Source organism: Protopterus annectens, chromosome 5.part0 (genome assembly GCF_019279795.1).
Source record: "Protopterus annectens isolate FY-2018-M chromosome 5.part0, PAN1.0, whole genome shotgun sequence".
NCBI classification, from domain to species: domain Eukaryota; kingdom Metazoa; phylum Chordata; order Ceratodontiformes; family Protopteridae; genus Protopterus; species Protopterus annectens.
In genome coordinates, this window is record NC_056735.1 from 1,867,997,694 (window position 1) to 1,868,025,684 (window position 27,991).

Genomic DNA, 27,991 nt, shown 5'->3' on the forward strand with positions numbered 1-27,991 from the left:
ATGCTTCTAAAGTCTAGACCTTCTCAGTGTGTCATTGTGGAAGCCAAGGCTGTAGTAGAATGTGCCTTGATAATACCTGGAATAGATTTGTAACCATCTCAAAATAGTCTGTTCATGGGTGTTTACTAAGATAACTTTGACTGCAGTATTTAAAAACCTAGCCATGCATCTCAAATGTATTCCATATGTTATTGTGCCTTAGAAATTTTAAAGGGTGTATGTTAGTTAAGCCATGATTTATTGGCTGCCTCTGTCCATCAGAGACAGGTGCCAGACCAAGGGAAAATTTCTGATTTTTCCATCCACTGGGCCGGGTTGCACTTGAATTGAGTTAGAGAAGGGCTGTGCTTCTCATGGATTGGAAACCTATTCCAGAGAATGGGGATTCTATGAAATACATACTTATCCCCCCCAACATGTTCTGTTTAAGTCGCAAGCAAAGTTTAAATCCTTAGAGCTAGTAGTTCTGGTGCAGTTCATTTTGTGGATAATGAAGTATGACACAAATTGTCCTTTCTTTGTCCTATCATAAGAAATAAATAGCTGATCAGCTTTTCTAAAGGGCTTAGTTTTGTTAGGGTTGTGCCTGATTTACACCCAGAGTATGTAAAATGCTTTCTCTCTGATCCTAAAGATCTGGATAAAGCACATGGAGATTGATGGCTTGTTTCAAAGTAAACTCTGAATCAACATTTAGCATAAATGAGGGGTTTGTTTTTAATCTGACATTGACTTTATAAAAGACCAGATAGGGTTCACCCACCATGAGAGCTTGCAACTCAGATCTCTTCCTGCAGCAGTCAAAGCAGTAAGAAGTGTTGTCTTCCATGTCATGATCCTTAAATCAGCCTGAAGAGCCAGTTCAATGGGGAATGTAGTTAACCTTTCCAGTACAAAGTTAATATCCCAAGAAGGAGACTCCTGTTTTAAGTGGTCTAAAATATAAAGAAAACAATTTAGAAACTGTTTTACCAAAATTAGAGAGGATTCATGGTCAGACATGCCGAAATGGCCACTAGATGAATCTTGGTAGAGGACTAAGAAAGACCATAGAAAAGTAACTCACACACATTTAAAAAACAGTGGTACATGATCCTTGGTAGAGGCCTTGTTATTGGTGAGGCACCAACTAGAAAATCTTTTCAGGATGGCCAAGTTATATATATATATATATACACCCCCCTGACATCAACCTAAGGGAACAAAACCTGCCCAATACTTCTGGGAAGCAAGGGTAAAAAAAGGCCTATCTGGGTCATTAGCCTGGTATACTTCTGTGAGGAAGCTTGTGATAACTGCCCTTAGCTAAATCTAAATACAGGGATGACCCAATGTTGTCTGTTTCAAGTGATTTTGTTTTTGAGACCTTCTGAATCTTCAGAATTATGCTGGAAGTCACTCGAAAGGGCAGAAATGAGTAAAGGACCATCCACGACCATGGGAATAAAAATGCATCTGTTTTTCAGGCCTGCCTTCAAGGCATCCCTGTGCAGAATTTGTTTAGTTGCTTATTTTGAAGGGAGGTGAACAGATTTATTTAAGGTGTTCCTAACAGCTCGATCATTTCCTGAGAGATACCATTGCTCAGCTTCCATGCACGAGGGGCTGTCATGGTCCTTTTCAGCTTGTCTAGCACTACATTTTGCGCTGATTGAAAATCAGATTCCTGGAGGGTTAAACAATGCTGAATAGCTGCCTTCCAAAACATCATAGCAAGCCTGAACAGAGGGTAAGATCTAGTGCCACGACACACACACACACACACACACACACACACACACACACACACACACACACACACAGTCCCTTTTCAAAAGTAAAAGCACATACAAATTATGGGCCAATATTCAAAAATAAGCCCTTTTCTAAAAATCGCAATCCCCGACAGGAAAGCTTCTGATACTGTATAATAATGCTGGTTTTCATAAAGGGGAAGCACCACTTTTAGTCAGCAAATAAAATACATATTTTCTTTACAGGGCAATAATTTGTGTGGAAGGACTTCCTGTGGGGACATCTGCCAGAAAAGATTTGAAGCCAATTGCTGCTTCTGTGAAGCCTCAGAGCTGCTTCCCCTCGTCAGCAAGAAAGTACTGAAGTCTGCATTCAGTCTGCTAAATTCCCTCCAAGTTACTAGCCAGTCAGCAGTCAAAGTTTAGGTATGGGAGGGAGCCAGAGGTTTTGTGAAGTTGGCAGATTGTTGCATCCTGGGCAGGATACAACCGAAATAGCTAAAGGCTACCGCAGCACTGAGGAATTCTAACATCTACTGTTATGGTAAGTGCAACTTTTACAACTGTATTTTCTCTAGACTGGTGACAGTCGGGGCCTATCTTTGCCTTTAAATACAGGCAGCCCTGGGCTGGAAAAGTGATGCCATATTGTTGGGATTTAGGGGACAAACGTATCCTGGTAGGTAAGGCTAATGGTCTGAACATTGTTGAGAGGTACAAAAAACAGATATGAAATTATATAGTAGAAAAGTTGTATGTTTTTCTCTCGGAAAGATGAGTGTATTAAAGATTTTGTAACCAAGATGAAATTATTTTTTTCTGTACTGAATGGATAAACTGAAGATGGTGGATTTGATGAAATGTGCAGTGGCATGAAAACTATAAATATGTTGGATTGTGATTTTTAAGTTCTTGATATATAGTATTTCTTGATTTTAGTTGATTTTAATAAACTTCTGTTTTCTTCTAGTAATTATTTCAGGATTTCTTTTAATGCTTTTTCTTACCTTCATGCCTGCCAACAATAAGGCCTTTTCCTTGACAGGGTTTCCATGTTTCCCCTGTCATCCTAAGCTGTTAAAACACAGGTTAGGGGTAGATTTCCAGGTGTGTACTGTTAAGCTTGCCTTCACTTGCCTAATTGACTAGGTGATCTTGAGACATGTGAATATCAGTGAGGACGATGTCATACAGGCCAGCCACAGAGGACAAGTGTAAAGGCCCTGCCCTTCCACATCCCAAACATGAACTGTCAACGGCAGTCACAGTAAAACAGACATAGTCCCACACGTTTTCTTATCACACAAAATACTGCTTGGTATGGATACTCCCAGGCCTGATCTATTGGCTGCTGGAGCTTTTTATATGTTAGCAGATCCTCTGATATGCGTCAGGACAGCAGTGAGCATGGCTGTCTCCTCTCAAGATAGTCAAATCAGCATCATCCACTAACTCTCACCCTCTCTGGCTACTCCATTGCCTTGGTTGCTAATGATTCTAGTCTGGGTTACAGTCTGTGCTTTATCTTAAAGTATCACGAAACTAGCGTAATTAAACAATGTTTTTTTTTTTAAACAACCCCTAAAGCACCACTAATTTAGGCAGATGGGAACTAATTTTTGTATTTCATATCTGATAGATGGTGCCTGTAGCACCCCTGTACTGTTGTACATCAGCATCAGTACTAGAACATAAATTTCAAGCATCTGGTATTGGGAATAGAGCTACAGCCTTCTGATATTTCTGAGTTCAAAGGTTAAGTGCATTCAGCTTGAGGAGCTTTGGACACTGGATCACCTCAAACAGTGATTCTTCATCATTTTTCTATCTTCCATATTATAATTTAGCATGTAGGGGTAGGACTCCTTTACTGAAACAATCAAAATATATTGTTTAAGACTGAGAAAGATCAGGCCTTCCTTTTTTGTTAACATAACAGATGAGCCTGATTTAGGGTTGCCACCTTTTGAAATGGCCAAAGTGGGACATTTTCGGGACACACATCAGATTTTACAGGCCGACACATACCCATGGTCAGTACAAAGGATAGAACTTTACTCTTTTCCCTAAATAAAAGCTTATTCTTGTAGCAGTTTAGTTGCTTATTTTGTTTCTTGTAACATTTAGGTATTTTAGATACAGGAATAACTGTTTTATGCAACTATTACATAAAATATGGGACATAATTATGTCGTACAATCTCAGGACATTTGCCATTTTTAATATTTTTTGTCAGGACACAACTGCCCAAAGAAGGACTGTCCCTCGCAAAGTGGGACAGGTGGTAACCCTAGCCTGATTCCTCATATTTGGAGCCATTACTGTATGTGTCTTATTTTTCTCCATGTTCTTTTTTTTCTTTTCTTTAACTTCCCTTGATGTACTTTCAGGGCAGGGTATCCAAATGGATAATTAAAGTCTGGGATGACTTTCTTTGAAGCTTTGTCTTGGTACTTCTGACCTTTCTTTGGTCTTTGGTGTTAACAGTATTTCAATGTGTAGCACATAGCAGCACTTACTGGTGGTGGTGTTCTGTTGTGACTTCCTATTCTGTTTATGTAAATGACCACACTATCCGTGATTTATACCATCTTCCTCTTGATATTGCCTTGCATTATACAGTACTTGTTTTGAAACATCTGTATTTGTCAAAGTTAAGTATACTTTTTCTGTAATTAATCAAGGTGTATATGTTCCTAAAAATTTCTGTACAGATGTTTCTCTCTTCTGAATAGTAGAAGTGTGGTACCTAAAAACTGACCATAAAAGATGAGCTTTGTTTTAAAAATCCTGTTTGTTACCCACACATTAATATCTGTGTTGTAAACAGCATGCAGGTAACTTAAAAGAGGCTGCCAAATGGATGGAGGAAGCACAGTCCTTGGATACAGCTGACAGATTTATTAATTCCAAGAGTGCAAAGTACATGTTACGAGCAAACATGATAAAAGAGGCTGAGGAGATGTGCTCAAAATTTACAAGGGTAAGAATTAGTTACAGTTAAATTGATTTATGAATCTGTTTTCCCTTCATTTGTTAATATAAGAACTTGATTTTGCATTCACTGATTAGAAATTGATCTGATGATGTCATTTTTATTCATTCCTGTTGTATTTGTTGTGGTGGGGAGAGGCAAACAGACAATAGCAAGGTAGGCCCCAGTGGTGGAAAATCCTCTCCACCACTAATTGATTGAGAGATCAGACCACTCACGAGGCATCAGAATGGTCCTGCTGAGTTTGTCTGCTAGCATGTTGGATTTCCCTGGAATGTGCATTGCCAAAAGAAAGAGGTTGGAGATCACCCACTGCCACACTGTCATTGCTTCTCAATAAAGGGGATAGGATCGGGTTCCCCCCTGTTTTGTTGGTGTACCAAACCACAGACATGTCAGTTTAGATAACAATTGTTCCCGGTGGGAGGGAGTCCTGAAAGGCCTGCAACTCTGAGAACCGTCCTCACCTCTAGAACATTGATATGCAAATTGGTCTGTTCTTGGGACCACGTGCCTTGGACTGTCTGTCCCAAGAAATGCTTCACCCCACCCCACTCCACCCCAATTGGAAGGTGTCCATGGTCACCATGGCTACTGGGGGTGGAAACACAAAGGGGTGCCTATCAGTTGAATAATGAAAATGGACAACACAGATGCATAATTATGGTGAGTACTTAACCTTTATTTATCTGAAGTATTGTATATGGAGATGGTTGTGGTGGTGATAAGTTATAATCATAAATCATTTTGCTTACTTCTATTCCACATGAACTCTTGTCTGGTTTTGTATTTGTTTGAGTATATTCAGTATTTAGTAACATTCAGTATATTCAGTATTTAGTAACAGAACTGGGATTGGAATTATCTGTTTGTTTCATTAAGTGTAAGTTAAGAGTTTGAAAGTCACCAAAGATATTTTGCCACATCTTTTTTATGGTTATTGTTGCTTTTTTTAATTGTTACTGTAGAACAAAACAGAACATCTTCACTATTATGTATAACTTTCTTTCTATGTTTTATTTTTTTTATTTGTATTTTTATTTATTTATATATTCAGTATTTAGTAACAGAACTGGGATTGGAATTATCTGTTTGTTTCATTAAGTGTAAGTTAAGAGTTTGAAAGTCACCAAAGATATTTTGCCACATCTTTTTTATGGTTGTTGTTGCTTTTTTTAATTGTTACTGTAGAACAAAACAGAACATCTTCACTATTATGTATAACTTTCTTTCTATGTTTTATTTTTTTTATTTGTATTTTTATTTATTAACTTTGAGTTGAGGGGGACATATTTCTGGGGACTGCCCAGGGCCCAATTCAGATAGCTTTGGTTCCACATTTCAAATGTTGAAATTTCTACTAATGTGTCACCAAAAATCTATAACATTATCTCTCTTATTTTCAAAAAAGCAGTAATGTTTTTGGGCCAAATTTGCATTTTGCATTCAGAAATATTCTGGCCTGTTTTCATCCATTTCATAATAACATAATATGATAACTGACATGCATCACCTTTATTTCGCTCAAATAAAAATGAAAACTGGATACCTCCATACTGCTACCTTTATTTTGCCATTTCTTTAATATTAATCACTTATGTCCTTAAAATTCATTTTTATATGCATCCTTTAACTTCTCCTTTTAAGTAACTGGTCACCTTTTGTAAGATGTTTTCTATCATAAAACTTTCAACTATTAATTTGTAATGCTTCATTCTTCGTTTAAAAACCCTTGACAAGCTGAACAGGCATAGTTTGTGTATTTTTATTGTTTTAACTTTTTTTTTGTTGATCAGGGTAATCCACTAGGCTAGTAACCTTTTTTCAGGGGAGATCTGAGGTGATGTTTATACTAACTGCTAGGGGAAGTTTGGTGTAGGCATCTGGGAACATTCAGTCTTCCTTTGATAGGTTCCATGGGATATTTTACATCCACCTGTACTACCAGGACCTCACGCAGATGGGACCTCTGTTTAACATCTCATACGAAGGCTGGTACACTCAGGAGTGCAGCTCCCCATTATGATGCACTGCAGTGTCAATTTTGGGAATTAATCCATGCACCTCAGTTGGAAGTAGTACCATAGTCTCCTGATCCTCCAGCACCCAAGATGACTGTGCTACCTGTTGCAGCATTTAGTCTACACTATAAAAGAAAAAAAAATGCCCATTCTCAGTGATCAGTAAACTAATAAATCACTTTAATCCCACATTCAAACTTAGGTTCACTAGTCGTTTTCCTCTCTCCACCTTTACTTAGATTATTGTTGCTATTCTCTTTTCTTTATGTTCTGCTATCATCTGCTCTTGCACAACCACATCCCTCCCTTTAGCTTCTTAACAGGGTGAAGGAGACATTGGCACTTTTACTTTACGTCGTTCCCAGCCCATGAAGCATGATGAGCAGCATTAAATTCTGTCACACACTTCATCTATTCATATGGGGAAATGATCAGTTTTGTTTTTACCCACACCATCACGCTTTGTGCTTAGGGCCAAGTAACTCAACCAGTCTACATTTATCTCTCCTTTTTTCAGGTCTTGCTCCACATCCTCAGTATTCTGAATTTCTTTCACTGTTCTTAACCAGATTTCACTTTCAGCATGCAGTTCAAACTTGTCAAGAGTTATCGGTTTTCTTTTTTGAATAAACAAAACTAATACACAGACTTAAAGTTTCCCAGATAAAAAAAATCTGCAACTTAGGCTCCACCTCATTAATATTCTGGGGTCCCTATTAATTTGACTAAACTTTAGCTTGTCGAACAATAAAAGATCAACAGCTAAAGATCGAAAGAGCCAAACCGCAAACGGCCAGCTAAGTGAATTTTTCTCAGGGAAAGAATTTGCTTGGTCGTTAACTGGAATTGGCCCTTTCCCTGATGTGGAGCGATCTCGGAGTTAGTATATTTAGTAAGGGGGGGGGTGTGGGGTGCGAAGCCCCCTCACTTAATTCAAGTTGAAAGGTTTTTGTTTTGTATAACGGCCAAGCGAATTCTTTACATGGGAAAAAAATTTGGTTAGCTGATCGTTCGCTGTTTGGACGTTTCGATCTTTAGCTGTCGAGCTTTTGTAGTTCGAAAAGCTAACATTTCATCAAATTAATAGGGACCCAATATCTCACATTTCTTTTTTTATCCAGTTTTTGCTTTATGCCAACCATTCAAACTTAGCAAGCACTGCCTACTTTCTTAATTAACTGTAGTAAACAAACAGATGTAATTCTCAAGCTTTAATTACCCTCCCCCGCAATATTATTACTGAAGTAACAGTAACTTTAAATGTGGTCCTTTTTATTTCACGTTTCCAGGTAAACTCTTCTTTGTACAAGTTTCATTTCAGTGACATTGTTTTGGTTTCCATACAATTCTTATCCGTTAGGCATCTTGTTGAATGACACCACATGCTGTAGTATAGTCTGCAGTGAGGAAGGAGTAAATAAAACAAGTAAAAGGTAAATTCTCTGCAGTTGTTATACATTTCCAAGTCTATTCTTCTAACATAAACTTCTCTTTATGGAACTAATATGTTCGCTGCCATTATTGCTCCATGTTCTGTCACACAGATGGTTAAACGTCTAACTTTTATAACATACTTTAAAAAATGGAAAGTTTTAATTGTTAACATCATCTTGGGGGGTAACATTTAAAAATCATCCCCTATCTTCCCCCTTTAACTAAGTTTTAAAACAATTATAATTCCTTTTACACTTTGGAGTCCCACCACTTGACTTCTAGTCCACACAAATTCATTATGTGAGAGATGCATCTGTATCAAGAACCTGGAATCCAGGCTCACTCACCCACCAGTCAGTTCATCTGATACCAAGCAGGTTGTCAGCATACACACCTCACCTCCTGCACCTACCAAACCAACAACATATAAACCTACATATGCAGAGGTCCTTACAAGAGGTTTACCTAAACATTAGAGACCTCTCAAACACAGACACACTTCACATAATACATCCTTTGCAGAACATAGTACACACAATGCATCACACACCAGTGTCTCACCAGTCATGCCCCTAAGGCATAACACAAAAACAAACATCGTAGTCATAGGTGACTCAGTTATGAGACACACAGATGTCCTTCTCACCAGATTGGATAAGGAAAAGGTCACAGTGAGCTGTCTGTCAGGTGCCAGGATCTACCACATTACACGCACATGCAAGTCTGTCAACAACAGGCACTGTTTTGACTCTCTCATAGTCCATGTTGGTGTGAATGACTTGAGATGTACCTCATTGGACTATATGACGAGAGAGATGACTGAACTCTCTGATTGTGTCTCAGGCAGGTATGTCCCTAGCCTTAAGCAACATTTTACCTTCGCCTAGGATGATACCTCAATACAAACAAAAATGATTGATTTCAACAATTGGCTTAGTTTCTGGTGTCATTCAAAGGGGATCTTTCTGGTGTCATTCAAAAGGCATCCAGTATCTGTCAGCTTGGGATGACTTGGCCGACAGACCTTGATGCTTTGCAAGAGATGGTCTTCATATGTCATCCCTGGGATTTCGGTTACTGGTTAAGGCACTTGCCATCCGTATAGTGCCTTTTTTAGGCAAATTTACAAGAACAAAATTCTCAGTGTAAAAATACACTTTAAAAACAACCTCATTGTTATTCTGCTAAATGCTATGAGTCTAAGCCAGAAACTGCACTTACTGGAAGCAGTAACCACCCTGGGAAGATGCTGACATTTGTGCAGTCACTGAGACCTGGTTTAAGGCTGTGGAGAGCACCCCAGCTGTACCAGGTTCCATTTCCTTCCACACATTCAGACCACCAACTGAAGGTGCGAGAACTAAAGGAGGTGCATCAATGTTCATTAAAGATAAATACACCTCTAGATTGGTTAAACAGCATGATTCCCTTGAATTACTTCAGGTGCAGTTGACTTTAGGTAAGATTCCTCTTAAGATCATTACCAGCTGTAGGGCCCCTTCCATGAATCTGGACATCCACTCAGCCTACTTTGATCTTCTTGAGTCAATCAAGATGCAACCAAACACCCTGGTTTTGGGTAACTTTAATTACCAGTTCATAGACTGGATAAATTAGACGTGTTCTAACTCACTTTCCCAAAGATTCCTGGACTTTGTTAACTCATATGCCCTGGACCAGCTGATTGACACACCCACAAGGGGCTCAAACATCTGGACCTGGTGCTCAGCAAAATGGGGGACCACTGCACCACCCTTAGTATGTGGTCATCCCTGGTGAAATCTGACCACAAATCAGTTTTTCTAGAAGTAACTATAACGCAAGACTCCCCCTTAGCAACAACTAGATTAAAAAACTTCTCCAAGGCCATGTACAACCTCTTATGTGCTAGCATAAATAGCTTCATAGCCTCTCCCCCCACTGATGGAACAGACACCTGTGCTGAGTTATACACCAGTGCTTTATACAAGCACCTGTACAGTTGTATTGACTCTGCCATAGCTGATAGAACCAAAACAAGATCTTCAAGGAAAAACAAACCTGCCTGGTAGACAACTGCCATTAATAGACTGTACAGTAGGAGAAATAAATTACTGTCCAAGAGTTGGAAGGAATGGTCTCAAAACTGGGAACACTCCCTGCTCAACTTAAACAAGCAAACAAGACTCTAGTGAAATCCACCAAAGCTGACTACAAATCCAAATTAACTTCCCTAACTAAGTATAACCACAAGGCATTTAGTTACATCCGTAACCTCAAAGGTAAGGCTCAGATTTGTGCTGAACCTGTAGTTAATGTTACTACATATATGGAACCCGTGGATATAGCAAATCTGCTGGCTGACAGGTTCAGTGAAAACTTCACTCCCCTGTCCCCGCCACATATACCCCAAAGCATCCCTAACACCTGTCTACCACCTAGTATCTCCAAGGAGCAGGTCTTAAATGCTCTCTCTAAGGCCAAAAACACAGCATCTATGGGGCCAGACAACATCTCGGGCTAGGTTCTACATTGGTTAAAACAGGAATTAGCATCGTCATTGGGCACGCTTTTCAATCACAGCCTAAGCACTGGCTTTGTCCCAGTAGAATGGAAATCTACTGTCATCCGTTTTCACAAAGGGGGTACATCCACAGACACAGGGAACTGTAGACCCATTAGCCTGACCAGCCTTATCTGCAAGGCCATGGAATGAGTAATCGTGGACCTTATTAACAGAGATATAGGAAATCTCCAAATGTTAGACCCCACACAATTTGGCTTTGTCAAGGGGAGTTCATGCCTTTTAAACTTGGCGGACTTTTTCGAGACAGTCACCAAAGCCGTAGGCGAGGGCAAATCTTTGCATATGGCCTACCTAGACTTTGATACAATCCTCCACTTAGGCATCATTGATAAACCCACCCTGCTGGGTATCAACCCATATATTTTCAGGTGGGTTGCAAACTGGCTCACTGATAGAACTCATACTGTCAAAATAGGGAACTCAACCTCTTCCCAGCAGACCTGTAACCAGTGGTGTTCCAGAGGGATTGGTTCTGGAACCATTACTGTTCGGAATCTATTTCTCCAAAAGTATAGGCTAAAACTAAAGAACTGTGGTTGACACAGTTTGCTGATGACTGCAAACTGAAAGTGATCATTGAAACTCTTAGCGATGTCAACATCGTTCAAGAAGGTCTTATGCAGACTAATGATTGGTGCCAAAGTCATTGTCTTAACATATTTTTTTGCATTAAATTTATCATCCCCTTCGGCAAGGGTGATGTTCCTGCAGGCTACCACATCAATAGCAATACCCTAAGCACACAGTCAGTGAAGAGAGATCTGGGCACACAGGTTGGCAGCAACCTTAAGGAAAAAAGGAGGATGTAACCACCCCTGTACTCTTCCCTATTCAGACCATTAATCGAGTGCAGTGTGCCCTTTATGTTCCCCTTTCCAAACACCTGCAGCAGTTAGAGAGACCACAAAGGTTTCTTCCAAAGAAAATTCAGGGTCTTCAAGATCTGTCTTATGTGGATGGATTGAAATCATTGTCACTTTACTCTGTCTCTTACAGACTGCTTAGAGACAACCTGTGCTTTGCATACAGATCAATCTCTGACCCAGCTTTAATGGAAATGCTGCACATTTGCAAGTCAAATGGCACATGAATCACTTGCTCAAAGGACTTTAACCTGGTTATGTGAATTCAACAGAACTTGCTGGGGAGAGAGATTGTCTCACAGAGGTTGCAAGGGAGGAACAAGCTTCCTATTCATGTTAAACAAAGCCCCTCATTGGCCCTATTTAAAAGTAATTTGGACAGTTGGATGGGTAACTGGAAAGTCACCCCGGGGTTTCCACCTGTGTCCCTCTTGGACAGGGGCTGTAGGTGTTGATTTAAGTGTCTGCTTGAACCAGACATCCTTGAGAACATGGGTTGAACTTGGCTAGGCTTGTAAGGGCCCTGGGACCTTTGGCCTAGTAATGTCCTGTAACCTCCTGTGATGCTATGATCTTCCAGAGCACTTGTTCTCTCTCATAACAAGTTAAAAATTCAGTCAGTATTGGCAAGAGATTTTTTTGCACGACTGCCCTTTTAAGCCATGGTAGACATGTCATTGATAAAGCACCCAATGATTCTTCAGCAAAACAAGTTCATTTTGCTGTTTTCACTTTTACATATCCCTGCAGATCATTTTTCTTCACCCTCCAAAACACCATATAATCCTAAGTTATGTTTTTGTGCCATGTCTTCCAATCCATTGAGATGTGACTTATTTTGTCTATTAATTGTTTTGTTTTTGGGGGGTTTTTTGCCTTTTTTCTGAATCTCTGCTATTTGCTGCCTAGCCTAATCTGTCAGTGCCTCCTGGTTTTGCAGATATTCAGAATCCTCAGTATCCTCAGTATTTGGCAACTTCCAGTCTTTTTAATATCAAACATTCCCATCAAATTCCATAGCTCGGTTCACATTGTTTCTAGCCTGTTGCTCATTGTGCCCACATTCAGTTGTAATGCCATTTTAGCTTTTTTTGGGTGATGAACCTTGAGCATTGATGTGACATCTCTAAAGCCTAAATTTGACCATCTTTAGAATAATCCTCTACCGCAGCATATTCCATGTCTTCCATCACTAATCCATTAGTATAACTCATAGCAACATTCAGTTAACTATTTTAATATATTTAATAAGTAGTTTATGCTTGTTATCAAGCAGAGAATTCCAACTTCAAACCTTAGTGTACATGTAAAAAAGTTGATGTAAGAAAAACACAGAAACATAACTTTTAAGTGGTTTATTGGTTTGATGTGACTTTCACCCTCTTTTTACAGTGAAGTGCAATTTTTTTTAAAGAAAAGTTTAAAAAAAAAAAAAAAAAGTACTTTTTTTTTTGTTGCTTTTCTGCTTAAAACTTTTGATTGATTTTGAGGGCTGAGATAAATTCATGTTGTGGTTTCACTTTTTTACAATGGAAAAAATTACTTTTTCATTACCTACCTGTTTTATTGGCTGCTTTTGTCAGTCTTAAGTTTTGACTTCACATTGGAACTACTTCCAGCCACCGAAATAAGAACATTTCCAGACAGGCTAACCTCTTTAGCAGGCAGCAAATTTACTTTGGCAGAAGATGGGTGACTTTGTTGTGGCCATTTCTGGTTTCACAAACCATTCATCATATAGCTTAGCTCCTTCTGGTATAATCCCTTAGCTACCATGTACCTTGTGGTTAGACATGTTGGGAGTGCCCTTATTGGGCAAGAGAGAATCAGTCTTGTAGGAAGGAGAAGAGCAGGGAATGCCACTCTGGAAAGAAATTATTTATCAGGCTTTGCTCACAGCTTAGTATAGGGCGCTTGACCCTTCGTAATTTGGCTTTACTGGTAAGCGAAAAAGGAATTCTACATTGTGTGAAGATTCTACATATGATGAACAGAGAAATGATTTTGAAGGAACACCTTCTGTCTTCTTTCCTCAGGTGACTGATTCTGATTCCACAGAGATTTTCTGCTAATAAGTCACTAAGAAGTATTTTCTTTTTCTGAAATCCTATCCAGAATGATCAATTTGTTTCATTAGCAACATTATGGTATTCCAGCATTCTTGAAAAAAAAAAGATGATGGTGTATTATAGTTGGAATTTCCTGAACTCACTACTGTTTCTCCTATACTTCCACCATTGGCGGATGTTTTTATTACTGCCTATACTTTGCCTGACAGCCTGCCCGCTGCCCCTAAAAAAGCAGCTAGTATAAAGTTCTTCAGTCATACATATACATTTATCATATTGATTACTGCTGCAGTAGCCTTGGATGTATGGGTTATATCTTGTAAAAATGGAGCTCTGCTACAATAAATCCGGTGTGACCACAAAAGCAAATAATCAAAAAGATGTACCAGAACCACAAGGAGATATAAATAAACTGCTTATTTGCAAGCTAAAACTGCTTCTTCAGGCTTGTAAAACAGATAGGCAGTGCTGATGTATTTTATAGTGGTCTGCATTTTGTAATGTTATCTGTTTTACAAGCCTGAAGAAGCACTTTAAACTGTGAAAGTTTTAGCTTGCGAATAAATAGTTTATATCTCCTCGTGGTTCTGGTATATCTTTTTGATTATTATGGGTTATGTCTTGCCAAGGATGTTAACAACCAGCCAGATTCTAAAGCTTCAGGGCACCTTCCACGTGCCCATACTCAGGCAGCTCAAGCTGAGCTGATTAAGATACGTTTAGAAGCCACGCCCCTCAGAGCTTTACTGCCGCCAAAGAGTATGCTGATGTTCTTCGTGTTTCACTGTTGCAGTCATCACACTTGGGGCTATCTGCCTGCAGGTAGCCCTCAGTCAGCCCGAATACCAGAGTCTTGGGATTTCTGCGTTGGATGCTGTCGCCTCTTCCATGACGTCAGGTCTTCAGGGATATAAAACATGCAACCGACCCCATTACATTGGCCTTTCTTGCCGAGAAGGAGCCCGAAGCAGAAGCATTTTGCAAGTGCCGGTCGGCCTCTACCTGAAATTTTCGTTTTTTCGAGTTTCAGGCCTGAAGTCTTCTAAAGCTAAGTACCTAGAAAACCTGACAGGTACTACAGAGTACCTGATTCTCACAAATTTCTCTTTAAATCCCACTGCGGATCCAGAGACCATTTCCCAGAGACCTAAAGGCACTAAGGCTACTACAGCCTAAAACCCTACCCCTTCAGACAGGGATTCTAGAGATTGGGTAAGAAGGTATATACCTCTGCAACTCTTGCCATCGGGGCTTTGAAATGCCAGTTTCACATGTTGAAGTACCAGCAACATATTATGGAATTAATTAAACAAAAAATGGTGTTACTTCCAGATTGTGCAAAAAATAAAGATTTACAAGAGTTAATGCATTCTGCAAACCAAGTTAGTAAACATTCATTGCAATGTGGGTTTGATGCCTTAGAAGCATCTTGTAGGGCTGCTGTCACTGGGTCTGTACTGAGAAGGCATGCTTGGCTAAAAGAACAAGTCTTGCCTGACCATGTCAAAACAAAATTACTAGATGTTCCATTAAATCAGGAGTGTTTGGCACAAAAGCAAAAGAAGTTCTTAAAAAGACGGAAGAAAAAGCTAAATCTATGCATACAGTCAAGGATTTCTTACAGGTACAGCCACCTAGATTCAGTAGGCATTGGCCTTCAAAAAACTGGTCCTTTCCAGTCCGTTTCAGGCCTTCTCAGTCCAAATCCAGGGGAAACAGACCACCAAGACTACAGTCTCAGGGTATGCAGACATCTAAACAGTAGAGTGTTTCCACCTCAAAACCAGGGAGTGGTAAGCCACCCCTTATGGAAAAAGTTCACAATGACTTTCCAATTATCCTTCCCAACCATGCCCACATACTTGCGCCCCTAGGAGGAAAACTCGCCCTTCATGCAAAGAACTGGATGTCCATTACTCAGGACCGATGGGTTCTAAACATTGTATCCCAGGGATACAGATTCTACTTCCTCTTACTGCCAACTCCAAGCGGGTTGCCAGACCTTCCTCCAAACCAGTGGGCAGAGGCTCAAAAGCAAGTGCTTTCCCTTCTCCATATCAGGGCTATTCAACCTGTTCCAGTAAAACAAAGGGGACAGGGTTTCGACTATAGACTGTTCCTGGTGCCCAGAAAAGAGAGCTCTTGGCACCCTATCCTGGATCTTTCAATTCTCAACACGTTTCTGGTGGTCCCAAAATTCAAAATGCTTACACTGCAACAGCTTCTTCATGTGCCAGCCAAGGATGCCTGGTTAGCCACCCTAGACTTAAAAGAAGGTTATCTACACATCCCCATAAGGGAGTCTTGCAGGAAATATCTACGTTTCAGGGCAGGCTGTATGCACTATCAGTTCTCTGCACTTCCCTTTGGCTTATCTACTGTGCCAAGAGTATTCACAAAATGCCTGTCTCCAGCCATTGCATACTGCAGGCAGAGAAAAATTCAAATCTACCCATACTTGGATGATTGCCTGATTCAGGCGGACAGTCAGGAATTGCTACTTCAGTATCTGGCATTTGTAAAAAGACTTCTAATTTCACTGGGATTACACCATCAACAAAAATAAATCACAACTGGTGCCCAGCCAACAAATTGTATTCCTGGGAGCAAACTTGAACACAGCTTCCAAGATGGCATTCCTCACTCCAGAAAAGCAGGTCCATCTAACAAACTATTTCAAACTAATGGCCAACGAAACCCAGCTATTTGCAAGGAAAATATTGCAAGCCCTAGGGTTCATGGCCTCATGCGTTCTGCTAATTCCATATGCAAGACTGCATATGAGGAAACTTCAGTGGTACTTAAAAAGTCTCTGGTGTCAACATTCTCAGGACCTGGAAACAGTGATTCGTATCATACCTTGTCTAAGGGCAGAGTTCATTTGGTGGGCAGAAGCATGCAACCACAACAAGGGACTTCCTTTCACTCAACCCCTTGCCGCCCAAACCCTGACAACAGACGCATCAGACTATGCATGGGGGGCTCACATGGCAGGCAAATGCATTCAAGGTAAATGGAGCCCAGAACAAATTCCCCTGCATGTCAATCAAAAAGAGATGCTAGCTGTACAGAATGCTCTGACAGTCTTGAAATACCTTATCCTTCCAGGACAGCTCCTGATAAAGACAGACAACACCACAGTTATGTGGTACATAAACAAGCAGAGCGGGACTCATTCTGCAGGTTAGCCATGGCTCTGTGGAATACAGCCTTGAGCATCCAAGTACACCTACAAGCTCAATTCCTGCCAGGTAAGCAAAATTCACTGGCAGACGACTTAAGAAGAAATGTAATGGACTCTCACGAGTGGAAACTGGAACCCAACTTATTCAAACTTCTAACCCAGAGGTGGCGAACTCCGGGGGTGGACCTTTTTGCCTCCTCCCAAAACCACCAATTGAACAAATTTTGCACCAGGAACCCTCACAGCAGAGCCTGGAAGGTGGACATCCTATTCTTTACATGGGAAAACCTCTCAATTTATGCCTTTCCTCCTCTGCCCCTCCTCTCAAACATACTATTCAAGATCAAACAGGACAGGCCAAGGGCGATCCTTATTGCACCAGACTGGCCATGCCAGCACTGGTATCCACTCCTACGCAGTCTGACAGCAGTGCCACCCTGGCACCTACATCAGATACCTTCCCTGCTGTCTCAGCAGGAGGGACAGAATTTGCATTCACAGCTGCAAACCCTAAGCCTTGCAGCCTGGCTTATCCCATGAATACACCACTAGCATCCCTCAGTAAACAGGTGCTGGACATCATCCTTGAGGCCAGAAGGCCTAGTACTAGGAAATCCTATGCTGAAAAGTGGAAAACATATTGATGTTCTTCGTGTTTCACTGTTAAAAATCCATGCCTCTGCCATTTCAGCTCATTACAACACAGAGCCTCCTCTCTTTTCTCATCCCCTCCTAAAGCAGTACCTCAAAGGGGCCAAAAATTTGAGACCTCCCAGGAGATTAAATATTGCAGAATCTGAGGAATATTGGGCATTGCTGTGTTTATTCCTTGTGCTTGGTTCCAGGCACAGAATCTTTTCCATTTATCAGCATAAGATTTTCTAGTACTAGGCCTTCTAGCCTCCAAAATGACATCCATCACAGGTTTGCTGAGAGATGTAACTGGTGAAATTAGTTGATTAGCCATGCTGCAAGATTCAGAGTTTGGAGCTGAGTGTGCAGAATTTGATAGTTCTGCTGAGACCGTAGATAAGGTGTCTGAGGCAGGTACCACAGAGGAAGGTGTGACATACCGCGTTGGAGCGGGTACCAGTGTTGACGAGGCCAGTCTGGAGCAATCAGAATCATTTTTGGTTTTTCCTTTCTGACTTTTAGTAAGACCTTGGAGAGCAGAGGCAGAGGGGGAAAGGCATAGACTGATAGGTTTTTCCAGCTGAATTATAGAGCATCCACTTTCCAAGCTTTTTGTGATGAATTCTTCTGCAGAATTTGTCCAACTGATAGTTTTGGGGTGAGGCAAAAAGATCTATGTCTGGGGGGCTCCCCCATTTGATTGTCAACATCCTGAAGATTTGTGGATCCAGTTTCCATTTGTGTGGGTGCATAAAATTTCTGCTTAGTTCGTCTTGCCAGAGTATTTTGCTTTCCTGGCAGGAATTGAGCTTATAGATGTATTTGGTAAGTCAAGGCCGTGTTCCATAAAGCCATGGCTAGTCTACAAAGGGGGTAGGAATGGGTACCCCCCTTCTTGTTTATGTACCCCATAACTGTGGTGTTGTCCATCTTTATCAGCAGTTGTCCTGGATGAAGATAGTCCTTGAAGGCTGTCAGAGCATTCTGTACAGCTAGCATCTCTTTCTGGTTGATATGTAGGTGCATTTGATTTGGGCTCCATTTGCCCTGAATGCATCTCCCAGCCAGATGCGCCCCCCACCCAAGCATAATCTGATGAGTCTGTAGTCAGGGTTTGGGTGGCAGGGGGTGGAATGAATGACAGTCCCTTGTTGTGGTGACAGGCCTCTGCCCACCATAGGAATGATAGGAATCATTGTTTCCAGGCTGTGACAATGTTGACTCCATAAGCTTTTTAGGTACCACTGAAGTTTCCTCATATGCAGTCTTGTGTATGGAATTAGTAGAATGCAGGAAGCCATGAACTCCAAGGCCTGCAGAATTTGTCTTGCAGATAGCTGGGTTTTTGTGGCCACTTGTTTTGAAGTAAGTCATCAATCGAATTTGTTTTTCTGGCGTGAGGTAAGTCATCTGGGCAGTTGTATTCAAGCTTGCACCCAGGAATGTAATTATTTGAGAGGGTACCAGTTGTGATTTCTTTTCGTTTATGGTGTACCCTAGACAAGTTAGAAGCCTTTTTACAAACGCCAGATGCTGTAGAAGAGTGTCCTTGTTTTCTGCCTGAATTAGACAATCGTCCAGGTAAGGATAAATTAGAATGTTTCTTTGTCTGCAAAATGCAATTACTGGTGCTAGGCACTTTGTGAAGACCCTGGGCGCAGTAGATAAGCCAAAGGGCAGTGCAGAGAACTGGTAATTCAAATAGCCTGCTTTGAAGTGGAGGTATCTTCTGCAAGATTCCCCGATTGGGATATGCAGGTAAGCCTCTTTTAAATCTAGAGTTACCAACCAGGCATCCAGCGTCTTGAATTTTGGAATGTCCAGAAATGCATTTAGAATGGATAAGTCCAGAATTGGACGCCACAATTTGTCTTTTCTGGGTACCAGGAAAAGTCTTGAACAAAAACCTTGTCCCTTTTCCTTTTCTGGTACTGGTTGAATAGCCTCCATATTCATGAAGGACATAACTTGTTTCTGGGCCTCTGCCCACTGATTTGGAGGCAGATCTGGCCATCCGTTTGGGATTGGCAACGTGTGAAAATGAAATATGTATCCCTGGGATACTATATTTAAAACCCACTTGTCCTGGGTAATTAGATGCCAATTTTGTGCATGAAGTGCCAGTTTTCCCCCCATAGGGGCTGCCAAAAGATAAGTGCTTGGTGATGGCAGAGGAAAGTCATTGAGACTGTTTACCGTAGGGATGTGCCTTGTTACTTCCAGATTTGGAGGTGGAGGCACCCCATTGATGTTCATCGTGCATACAGCTGCGGTAATCACAGATGGGTTCTCTGCTGTCAGGCGGGTCCTCGGTCGGCCGAATTCCAAAGTCTAGGTCCGGCATCGGTTGTTGTCGCTTTCTTTCCTGACGTCAGTGAGGCAGGAGTATATAAGACACAGCCGACACCATTTTCTTCAGTCTTTTTTGCCGCGCGGTGCCCGAAGCAGAAGCAGTTCGCAAGTGCCAGTCGACCAGCTCCTGAATTTACGAAAAATTGGAAACCGAAGTCTTCTTTAAAGCTAAGTACCCTGTTGGGGAATCTTTTCTTGCCTCAGACCGATGTCAGAAGACGTTAACAATTGTATTTCTTGTGGGAAGCAAATACCGCATAAGGATTTCCATTCCCTCTGCATACCTTGTTTAGGCCCAGACCACGACGTCTCGGGCTGTCGCTTTTGCGCTACTTTCAATAAACGCACTATTAAGCGTCGGACGGAGTTCGCCCAACACTTTTTTGGTAAAGCCTTTGATTATAAAATGTCGTCGGAGACTCCGACTACCGTTTTGTCCAAAAAACGCAAGGACAAGGACCGACACGCGAGGTCCGCGGTCTCCACCGACACCACGCCAAAACCGGCTACACGTGACCCGGTTCTCAGCGAGACGCCTATGCAGTCCCTGACTACCGACGACACTTCCTTGGCAGTGTCTTCTGTAACCGAGACCGCAGGTACCTCGGCCCATACCCAGACTACAACCACCGAAGCCACTGTGAGCATTGAGCCTCCTAATGTGGACAGGTCCACTTCCACCCATGGTGTCTTTAGACCCTCATCTTCCTTTTCCATTAAGGCCTTTACTAAGTCCAAATCAGCCAGGCATCCCAAGAGGCCTGTTGCACAGGGCCCATCTCCAGGTCCCATGCCTAAAAAGCAGATGCTAAAAATGGCTGAGGATTTAATTACTCTTATCAGGGGTTCCCAACCCCCTCCAGACAAGAGACCCAGAGTGGAGGAAGATTCTCCCTCTTCTGATCAGGGCTCCATTTTTTCAGAACATTCTGATGTAGAGGAACACTCTTACTCCCCTTTTGAAGATTCTGATGCAGAGCAGTCCATTCCTTCTGTATCTCCTCCAGAGGATTTTTCTTTTGGGGAAACCTTGCACACCTTGAGGGAACACTTCCATTGGGAAGGCCAAGACTTTTCTGATTCCAAGAAAAGACTTAGGGAATTTCTTTTGTTACCTCAACACAGACCTCTGGCGATACCTCCTGTCTTGGACATACTTGATGATGTTTTTCGGAGGCTTGCCTTAATCCGGATTCCCTGCCTCCTGCCCCAGTCAAGCCTGATAGGTACTACAGAGTTCCTAACTCTCACCAATTTCTTTACAAAAGCCATAATGCTGACCCTGAAACCATTTCTCAAGGCCCCAAGGGAATGAAGGCCTCTACTGCTAAGAATCCACTACCTTCGAAGAGAGTCAAGATCCTTAGAAAGGTGGGGAAAAGGTATATACCTCGCCACCCTAGCCATGAGGGCCTTAAATTGTCAGTTCCATATGCTTAAATATCAGCAGTTTCTGTTATCACAATTAAGAAATAAAATGTCTCAACCTGAACAACCAGATTTGAAGGAGTTGCAGGACATGATGCATAGTGCAGAACAAGTGGGTAAACACACCTTACAATGTGGCTATGATGCCCTAGAGGCCTCAAGTAGAGCTGCTGTTACAGGATCAGTCATTCAGACATGCCTGGCTTAGGGAACAAATCTTGCCTGATCATGTGAAAGCTAAACTACTAGATGCTCCTTTACAAAAGGATGTGCTATTTGGTACTAATGCTGAGGAGATACTACGGAAAATGGAAGAAAAAGCCAAATCTATGCAATCTGTCAAAGCTTTTCTACAGGTTCAACCACCACATTTTAGCAGAAATTGGCCTTCTAAAAACTGGTCCTTTCCAGCCACGGACAAGCCCCAAAGAGGTAGATACAGGCACAAGGGGCAGAGGACAATCACAAGGATCATATAGAGGCAGGCAATGGCAAACTCCAGCACCAAGAGGTGGCGAAGACAGTGCACAACAATACAGGAAACAAACCCAATGACTTCCTCCTTTCCATGCCAAGCAAGTCTCAGCTGGCAGCACCCTTGGGAGGAAAGCTGGCATTATTTACAAGAAATTGGCATATTGTCACAACAGACAAATGGATCCTGGACGTTATAAACAGAGGCTACAGATTTCATTTTCACACTCTTCCAAAATGAGAGGCATGCCAAACCTGCCACACAATCAAAGGGCAGAGGCACAACTACAAATTTCAAAGCTCATGGACATGAAAGCTATTCAAGAGGTACCTACTCACGAACAAGGTCAAGGTTTTTATTCCAGACTATTTCTGGTACCAAGGAAAGGAACCGACTGGAGACCCATTTTGGACTTATCCATCCTAAACACATTTTTACTGCATCAAAATTCAGGATGCTCACATTACAGCAGCTTCTTCCCATGCTGGGCAAGGAGTTTTGGCTGGTAACATTGGACCTCAAGGAGGCATACCTGCATGTCCCAATCAGACAAAGCTGCAGAAGATACCTCAGATTTCTTGCAGGTTCAATCCACTATCAATTCTCTACATTGCCCTTTGGCTTATCTACTGCCCAGAGTATTCACGAAATGCCTGGCATCAGTAATTGCCTACTGCAGGCTTCAAGGGATACAAATTTACCCTTATTTGGACGACTGCCTGATCCAAGCGGACAGCAAGCACATACTTCTGGAACATCTGGCTTATGTAACACGGTTACTGAATTCTCTGGGATACACAGTCAACAAAGAGAAATCCAGGCTAACACCATCTCAGAAAATAACTTTCCTGGGTGCCAACTTGGACACAAACACCCAGATGGCCTATCTTACGCCAGAAAAACAGGGGCAACTAACTCAGTACTTCAAAATACTAGCAAATTGTACCAGGCTTACTGCAAGGAAAATCCTGCAGGCTCTGGGCTTCATGGCATCTTGCATTCTTTTAATCCCATGTGCAAAGTTGCATATGAGGAAACTTCAATAGTACCTAAAAAACCTATGGTCTCAACACAGCCACAGTTTGGAAACAATAATACTAATAATTCCGTGTTTGCAAAAGGAATTTCTATGGTGGGCCCAAGCATATCAAACAAACACAGGTCTCCCATTCTGCAAGCCTCAAGCAAATCAAGTCATCACAACAGACGCCTCAGATTACGCCTGGGGGGCTCACATGACAGACAGGTGCATTCAGGGCAAATGGTCCCAAAAGGAAAAGCACCTTCACATCAATCAAAAAGAAATGCTAGCAGTGATAAATGCAATTACAGCTTTCAAGGACCTCCTGCATCCAGGACAATTATTGATAAGAACAGACAACACCACAGTAATGTGGTACATAAACAAACAAGGAGGAACACATTCATACCCCCTGTGCAGACTAGCCATGACACTTTGGAACTTGGCTCTGGAATGGCAAATCGAACTTCAAGCACAGTACTTGCCAGGTTTGGAAAACACGCTGGCAGACAATCTAAGCAGAAATATGACAGATCCACACGAATGGAAGTTGCATCCTCAAGTGTTTACAAAGATAATCCAAGCGTGGGGAAGGCCAGACATAGATCTCTTCGCCTCCCACAGGAATCATCAATTGGAAAAGTTCTGTTCAAGGACCTTTCATCCAAAGGCCTGGAGAGTGGACGCCCTTTCATTCAGTTGGGCAGCATGGACAGTTTACGCTTTCCCACCTCTGCCTCTTCTGCCCAAGGTGCTCTTGAAAGCAAGAGCAGACAGACCGAAGATGATACTGATTGCTCCAGACTGGCCAAGACAACACTGGTACCCACTCCTGAGGAGCCTAACGCATACTCCTCCCTGGTCCCTACCTCTAATGCATCTTCTACTGACTCAGCACAGCTACAAAACTCTTCGCAGTCAGCTGAAAACACTCAATCTCGCTGCATGGAAAATTCCTTAACACCACAACAGACCCTACTCACCAAAGAGGTGCAGGATGTCATTTTGGAGGCCAGAAGGCCATCTACTAGAAAGGCTTACTCCGCAAAATGGAAATGGTTTTGCTCTTGGAATGAAAAAAAAGGCCAGGATCCTAGAAAACTGAATTTGCCTCGGGTATTACAGTATCTCGCCGAGCTGCTGAACAGTGGACTTTCATTTTCCTCCATAAAAATCCATGCCTCGGCCATTTCTGCAGAATTCAACACTGATCCGCCCTTATTCTCTCACCCACTCTTAAGACAGTTCCTCAGAGGGGCTAAGAATATAAGACCACCAAGGAAACAACCAATGCCAGCCTGGGATCTTAATTACATTCTAGAAAAATTCACATTGCCTCCCTTTGAGCCAGCTGCCTCAACAGATTTGCAATATTTGTCCTGGAAAACAGCTTTCCTTCTGGCCATTACCTCAGCTCGTAGGGTTTCGGAACTACAAGCCCTCATGGCTGTGCAGCCCTTTCTCATCTTCCATCAGGACAGGGTTTCCCTTCGAACCAACCCGTCATTTATGCCTAAAGTGGTATCCAGGGTAGCCTTAATTCAAGCCATACACTTACCTACCTTTTACCCCAATCCTCAAAACAAAGGGGAAAGACTGCTACACTCCTTAGACATCCATAGACAGCTACGTTATTATTTGGACAGAACAAAGCCTTTCAGGAAATCAGAACAACTTTTTGTGTCCTATGCTGTAGGAGCTCAAGGGAAGCCAGTTACCAAACAGACAATTTCAAAATGGATAGGCCACTGCATACGGTTTTGTTACTCCTATAATGGAAAATTTGTCCCTACAGGCATCAGATCCCACTCCACCAGGGCCACAGCTACCTCTACAGCCTTCCTCAGAGGAGTTCCTACCAAAGATATTTTGGAGGCAGCCACTTGGAGTTCTGTGCATACCTTCACTAAACACTACCACCTGCCTTTATATTTCAAAACTAGAGCAGGCTTTGCCACTGCTGTGTTGCAGGGCATTCTGGCTCATCCCAGTTCCACCTAGTGCCTACCACCCTGTGCATAGCTTTGGGATTCTACCCATCTGTGATTACTGCAGCTGTATGCACGATGAACATAGTACAGTTTTGTACCTACCATAAATGTAGATGTTCGAGTGCTAATACAGCTGCAGTACAGGTTTCTCTCCCTCCTTCCCCTCTTGGTAAAGACATAGGGCCTAACCCCTCTTCATACAACCTGTTTGGGTTATCCTTCTATGGTATATTTGCTTGCAACTACTGTTTTTTGATTATATTGCATTGCATGTATATAAATATAATTTATGTATTGCCTTCCTTCTGGGGGCACCTGACATCTGGGGCAAGAAAGACTGAAGAAAATGGCGTTGGCTGTGTCTTATATACTCCTGCCTCACTGATGTCAGGAAAGAAAGCGACAACAACCGATGCCGGACCTAGACTTTGGAATTCGGCCGACCGAGGACCCGCCTGACGGCAGAGAAACCCATCTGTGATTACTGCAGCTGTATTAGCACTCGAACATCTACATTTATGGTAGGTACAAAACTGTACTTTTTGTTCTGTAAGTTTCTTGTGACTGAAACCTGGCGCCTTAGGAGTGTCTGGGTTTGACCTGAGTGGCTCTGGTGGGTACTGGAAAGGACCAATCCTTAATAGGCCAGTGCCTACTGAACCTGGGTGGCTGCACTTGTAGGAAATCTTTTACAGTTTGCATAGATTTAGCTTTATCTTCCATCTTTTTCAAAACTTCTTCTGCCTTATTACCAAATAGACTGCTGTTGTAAAGGAGCATCCAACAATTTTGCTTTAACATGATCAGGCAGATTTTGCTCCTTGAGCCAAGCATGCCTTGTTATCACAGATCCAGTTACAGCGGCCCTGCAAGAGGCCTCCAAGGAATCAAAACCACATTGCAAAGTATGCTTTACAACTTGTTTAGCTGAATGCAATAAATCCTGCAACTCTTTATTTTCCACACAGTCGGAAATCAACATCATTTTCTGTTTAAGTAAGCCCATGACATGCTACTGATATTTGAGCATATGAAATTGACAGTTTAAAGCCCTGATTGCCAAGGTTGCAGACGTGTAAACCTTCTTGCCCCATCTATCCAGTGCCCTGGAGTCTCTATTAGAAGGGGTAGGATTTTTAGCAGTAGAGCCAACAGATCACCCAAATGTAATGACTGCAACAGTGAATACACTCGAACATCTACATTTATGGTATGTGTACACAACTGTACTTTCTTGGAGTCAGTCTCAAGGAAAGGACACAGCTGTGCTCAACTTATCTCAAATCCTTGATTACCTAGCAGAGCTGCTCCACTGAGGCCTATCCTTCTCATCCGTTAAGATTCATGCCTCTGCCATCTCAGCTCATTATAATACTGAGCCTTCTCTCTTTTCTCCCCTCTCATCAAGCAGTTCCTGAGAGGAGCTAACAATTTAAGGCCCCCTAGGAGAGCTCCCACCCTGGCCTGGGGCCTTAACTTTGTACTGGAAAAGCTCACACTTCCCCCTTTTGAACCTGCTACTTCAGCAGAGTTAAAATTTCTCTCTTGGAAAACAGCCTTACTTCTAGCTATTACTTCAGCAAGAAAAGTGTCTGAGATACAGGCACTAATGACGGTGGAGCCCTTCATTATTTTCCATGCTGACAGGGTTTCCCTCAGGACTAACACTTCCTTTATGCCCAAGGTGGTATCCAGTGTGGCTTTAAACCAATCCATCCATTTGCCAGCCTTTTTCCCTAATCCTCAGAATAGAGGGGAAAGGATCCTGCACTCCTTGGATGTGTACAGACAGCTCAGGTTCTACCTTGGCAGGAGTAAGCCTTTCAGAAAATCTGACCAGCTACTAGTCAGCTTTGCTACAGAGGCAGAGGGCAAGGCCATTTAGAAGAAAACCATTTCCAAATGGATAGCACACTGCATCCATTTCTGCTACAAGCACCATGAAATACCTACCCCTCTGGGGATCAGAACTTATTCCTCTAGAGCTACTTCAACTTCTACAGCATTTCTCAGGGGGGGTCCTCACCAGGGACATCCTGGAAGCTGCAACCTGGAGTTCTGTACACACCTTCACCAAGCATTACCACTTACCTATTTTTTCTAAATCCAGAGCTGGATTTGCTACAGCAGTCTTACAAGGCCTGCTAGTCAGCCCCAACATTTCTTGACTGCCTCCACCCTTCCTCAGCTTTGGGAATCAAGCCAAGTGTGATGACTGAAACAGTGAAACACGAAGAACATAGTACAGTTGTGTAAACTTGCCACAAATGTAGATGTTCGAGTGTATTCACTGTTGCAGTCCTGGATGTTCATCGTGTTACACTGCTGCAGTCATTACACTTGGGTTATCCTGCCATCAGGCAGTCCCACAGTCGGCCAGAGTTCCAAAGTCTTGGTCCAGCGTCAGTTGATGTCGCCTCCTCCCTGACGTCAGTGCAACAGGGGTATATAAGATGCAGCCGATACCATTTACTTAAGTCTTTCTTGCTGTGCGGTGCCCGAAGCAGAAGCAGTTCGCAAGTGCTGGTCGGCCGACTCCTGAGATTTTCATTCCGAATCCAGAACCAAAGTCTTCTAAAAAAAGCTAAGTATCCCATTGGGGAAACTTTTTCTTGCCTCAGACCGATGTCAGTAAAAGTTAATAACTGTATTTCTTGTGGGAAGCAAATACCTCATAAGGATTTCCACTCCTATTGTATTCCATGCCTAGGCCCTGACCACGACGTCACTGGTTGTTGGTTTTGTACTAGGTTTAACAAGCGCACTATTAAACGTCGGTTTGATTTTGCCCGACATTATTTTGGCAGAAAATTCAATTACACCATGCCGTCGGAAATTCCAATGACCGCAATGCATAAAAAGCGCACGGACAAGGACAGGAATCTGAGGCCCAAAACTGATGACGAGGCCTCTTCTAGGCCGGTCGCCGGTTCTCCGGTTTTCAACGAGGCACCTACGGCAGCCCCTGACGACCACTTCCACAGAACCACAGACCACCTCCGACTCCCACGTGGAGCTGACTGGGCCTTCGGACGCACTAGGTTTTCAGTTTTCCGATCCTAACCCGACAGAGGGAACCGAAGTAACTGAGCAAACCACGGCTACAGAGGGTGTTTTCAGACATACCCAGTTAACCATTAAACCCTCTGCTAAGTCTAAGCCCCCCTTAAAAGCAAAGAAACAGACACAACTCTCTCCAGGACAGGCTTCCATGCCTAAGAAACAA

General features: G+C 42.3%; 1 protein-coding gene across 1 annotated transcript in view; it reads left to right on the plus strand.

Annotated features, from left to right (window-relative positions):
• The window catches only part of NAA16 (N-alpha-acetyltransferase 16, NatA auxiliary subunit), a 2,694,704-nt gene that overhangs the window by 1,537,890 nt on the left and 1,128,823 nt on the right, over positions 1-27,991 (plus strand). Inside the window, exon 12 of the mRNA XM_044071699.1 lies at positions 4,564-4,716. Coding sequence (XP_043927634.1) covers positions 4,564-4,716 — 153 coding nt within the window. The remainder of the gene's footprint in view (positions 1-4,563; positions 4,717-27,991) is intronic.